Source organism: Gavialis gangeticus, unplaced genomic scaffold (assembly GCF_001723915.1).
Source record: "Gavialis gangeticus isolate Ggan-Ray unplaced genomic scaffold, GavGan_comp1, whole genome shotgun sequence".
Lineage (NCBI taxonomy): Eukaryota > Metazoa > Chordata > Crocodylia > Gavialidae > Gavialis > Gavialis gangeticus.
Genome location: NW_017729025.1, coordinates 102601675 through 102605575, shown reverse-complemented (window position 1 = coordinate 102605575; position 3901 = coordinate 102601675). Strand labels below are relative to the sequence as shown.

The 3901-nt window shown below is 41.5% G+C and overlaps 1 protein-coding gene across 1 annotated transcript in view; it reads left to right on the top strand.

Annotated features, from left to right (window-relative positions):
- Positions 1-3901, top strand: part of API5 (apoptosis inhibitor 5) — a 28061-nt gene that overhangs the window by 18243 nt on the left and 5917 nt on the right. The window contains exons 9-11 of the mRNA XM_019519368.1: positions 794-975; positions 1285-1378; positions 2746-2802. Of these exons, the coding sequence (XP_019374913.1) occupies positions 794-975; positions 1285-1378; positions 2746-2802 (333 nt within the window). The remainder of the gene's footprint in view (positions 1-793; positions 976-1284; positions 1379-2745; positions 2803-3901) is intronic.

Genomic DNA, 3901 nt, shown 5'->3' with positions numbered 1-3901 from the left:
TGTGGTACATTCTGTGTTGTTAAGTTAATGACTGTTTTGAAGACACTCCTATTTATGACATGAGCAGGTATCTTTGCCCCACTCAGATCCCTCTAATGAACTGAACTGTCTGCATTCACATCAATTAAAATTCATCTTGATGAAAGTAGCATGACTTGTGTTCACATAATGGTCTTAAAACGTATCATGGTGAACATATCTTAAAACCTACTATTAGTGCTGTACCTTTGCTTGACAAGTTTTAGGGTGATGCACAAATTCCTGCAGAGTTCTGTCATTGCTAGTAATGGTGATAGGGTACTTGCTGGCTTAGATCAGGGATAAATGACATGACAAGAAATGTTAGCAAATGATTTGTACTAATGTTCCAACAAGTGCTGTATCTCTAAAACTAGCGCAATGATAAGAGAACCTGTTGAACTTATGAATGTAGACAAGGTTATGGTCTGATCTAGCTTAAATAGTGTGTGCACAAGGTTGTAGTAACTCCTCTAAAGGAGTAAACAGTTTTCCTTGGCAGTCCAGCAATGAAAATCTTTGTATTAATAAGCTTACTGACTTCCTAAGTAGTAAATGGGGTAGGGGTATGTTCATGGGATCCTATATTCAAGGGTGACTGATAAGTAGATTAAATTTATGAACTATCTACACAATTATTTTTGTTGCATTTATTTCCATTATTGGAGTTTTCTTGGCTTTGCCTTCTGGCAGAGGTACAACACACACTTGCCCTCCAGTTCCTTTTCTTCAGGCTTTCAGTCTAATGTATCCGTTCTGATTTCTGCTCCATAAGGAGTATATGCCCCTCCCTCCAGAGGAAGCAGAGAATGGGGAAAATGCTGGTAATGAAGAGCCCAAGTTACAATTCAGTTATGTGGAGTGCCTGCTGTACAGTTTTCATCAGCTTGGACGAAAACTTCCAGATTTCCTTACAGCCAAGCTGAATGCAGAGAAATTGAAAGATTTTAAAATCAGGTAACGTACGAGAGAGAAATGATCACTTAGATACAAATGTAATGGAATTTTGTTGTAAGAGCATTTTAACAATTAATACTCCTTGCTTTGTTGAGTAGTTTGAGTACAGGAAAGCATAAATCAGGTGTATTGATTAAATAATACAGTGTTGCAAAAGCACTTCTGGTATTTATTTGCCAAAAACGCCTTTTTTAGTCGTATCACTTTCCTTTCACTTGTGCTGCATTTTTTTTATAAAGGTGATGTATACTTTTGTACTTTTGCTCGAGTGGAGTTCATTAAATACTTAACATTCACTTTTTCTATTAGGCTACAGTATTTTGCCCGAGGGTTGCAGGTGTATATTAGACAGCTTCGTCTTGCACTCCAAGGAAAAACAGGGGAAGCCTTAAAAACAGAGGAGGTAGGTATTCCTCAGGAGCAGTTCTCCTTCTACTGAGGTTACTGAAATAGCCATTTCAAAACCATGTATATGCTAGCCTTTGTTGGTGGGGTGAGTGGACTAAATTAGCAGGACTGGGTACTATTATTCCATTTAAACCTGCTAAGTGAATTTAAGTTGCCTCCACATTCAAGGTAACTGCTGTCCGTATAGTTGATAACTAGTTATTTGGAGGATGAAAAAGCTGATGCAGTTTGACAGTTGTCTCATGATCTGGAAAACAGCAAATGTTTGTAGAATCATAGGAAATGCTGCTACTAGATGGAAGTTTGTATGAAGGCTCCATTCTTTTATCTGTAAAGATCTTGGGTTCGCTTCTCCACAAATGGAAATAAGTTTTAACTCAAGCTCATAACTAGTATTTGGTTGTCAGTATTATGAAAGTACTGAATTTGGTGTCATTTGCAGTGGTTAAGTCAGGAGTAGCGTGTATTACTACAGGCTCATGTTCAAGGAAGCTGGAAAAGTTGAGAGGGCTGAGGGTTGATTGCAGTGCCAGGGGGTACTGGGTGCGTTGGCACAGATTTCAGTAGACCTACTGTTGTGTTATTATGGAATCCTTCAGATTGGCATGAAGATTTGCCAAAAGTGTTAATTACCAAGGAGGCTACAAATAAGACTGAGAGGGGTTAGCACAGTACTTCCTAAAGTCACAGAACCCTTATATATCACTTCTTGGTCTCTACCCCTATCCTGAAGATTGACACAGAGCCAGCATTCTATGGAATACAGTTTGAAAACCACTGGTTTAACAGAACTGCGGGGGAAGAAGTAGGCACAGTATCTAACGTTTATCTTTAACCAGTGCTTGTCAGTCATTTTCAGAAATACTTTCCTTAAATCTAAAATCATTCGAAAAAAAGGTGAGGGCAGTTTGCCACCACTTCATATTTGGGAAGCTGTGTTTTAGCTGTCCTGCATTTATTATATGTACCACTATTATGTATATACACTGATGCTACATTTTACAGCTTAACTTTCCTCATCAGTTTCTGATAGTTTTGTTCTGCTATAGCGTGTGCGTCCATTTGGCATAGATGTGACCTATATATTCTGTTTTGAATTGGGAAGTGTGCTGGACAAAGACTATTAAGAAATTTAGTTCTTGAAATTCTGTGGTCAGCAGTGGGATTCATGAAATACAGCACTGGGGAAAGTTTAAAATTTACACCTAAATAAGTTATAAAAGCTTAGAGAGCTCTCTCAGTGAGACCACAGGAATTTATTAGGATGTGCACTAAGATTCTTGTTTGATGCCAGTAATTCATGTAATCTCAAATCTCTGAAGTTTCTGGAATTCAGTTGCTGTTTTTTCTTCCCTTTGGCAGAACAAAATTAAAGTGGTTGCCTTGAAAATAACCAATAACATCAATGTTTTAATCAAGGTAAGCCTTAATGTTTCTTTTGTGATTTATGTAATGAGCAAGTTTGCAAGAGGGGGATCCATGAAAAAGAATGATCAGAAACAGAAAGAGTGTTTTAAAAACTTCCTAGATGTATCAGGCTATTATGTCAGGTGACTGCACACCATCATCAGGTCAAATTCATCTGGCCCTGTGGACCAGATGAGTGGCCCAGGAATGGTCCGCAGTCCAGGTAAACAGCATGGTGGCGGTCCTATAGGCCAGACTGAGCGCACCACTCCTCTCTGCAACCTGAATCCATTACCTTCAGTGCTTGCTTCGGCCAGTCCAGGATTGCACTGCACTCAGTGACCACTATAGCTGGGTCAAGCTGTGAGTGGTACATGGCATGCTGTAGTAGGGAGTGGAGTGGAGCCAGGCAGCATTATAGAACTGCAGCCTGGTGCACGTGGCTGGGCCAGGAGCAGCTGTAAGGCGGTAAGCATCATAGCCTGGGGACAATAAGGTATACTGGGATGTGAGTGACTACCTGGAAGCAAGCTTCATGACAGTAGGCAACAAAGGTCAGTGCTCTGGTGAGATAGGAAGTTGACTGTCACAAAGCTGAAGAGACTGTGGCCCATCAGGGAAGGAGCAGGGCAGTAAGCTTGCTGATTTGCAGAGGTGGAATCCTTGTGCCCCATTAGGCACGGGCCTGGTGGCTGGAAGGGGTGGAGACAGGTAGAGGATTTAAACAGGACTCCTTGACTACAGTGGGGAAGCGGTCCCAGGCTGCAGTAGTAGAAGAAGCTCAGGAGAGTAAGTCTCAAGTAGAGATAAGTTGCTATGTTTCCTTGTTTGTTTGTAATTGAGGCATGAGTGGCTGAATGCATAGGAGGCCACTCAGGGTACCCGGTGAAGGTGCTACAGGTGAACCCTATGGGGGCAGCCCCCAGAGAAACTGTAAGGCAGACTGGATAGCTCAGTAATAGAAAAATGTATCTCCTCACTGGGAAAAGGGGTTTGCACAGTGGTAGCCTGGCTGTTTGAAAGCAGTCTCTCAAACATCATTGCTACCATGAAGGTATTGCAGGCAAGGTGGAAAAGTGTTAGGTGCCAGAGGGACACGGGGGGGGGGGGG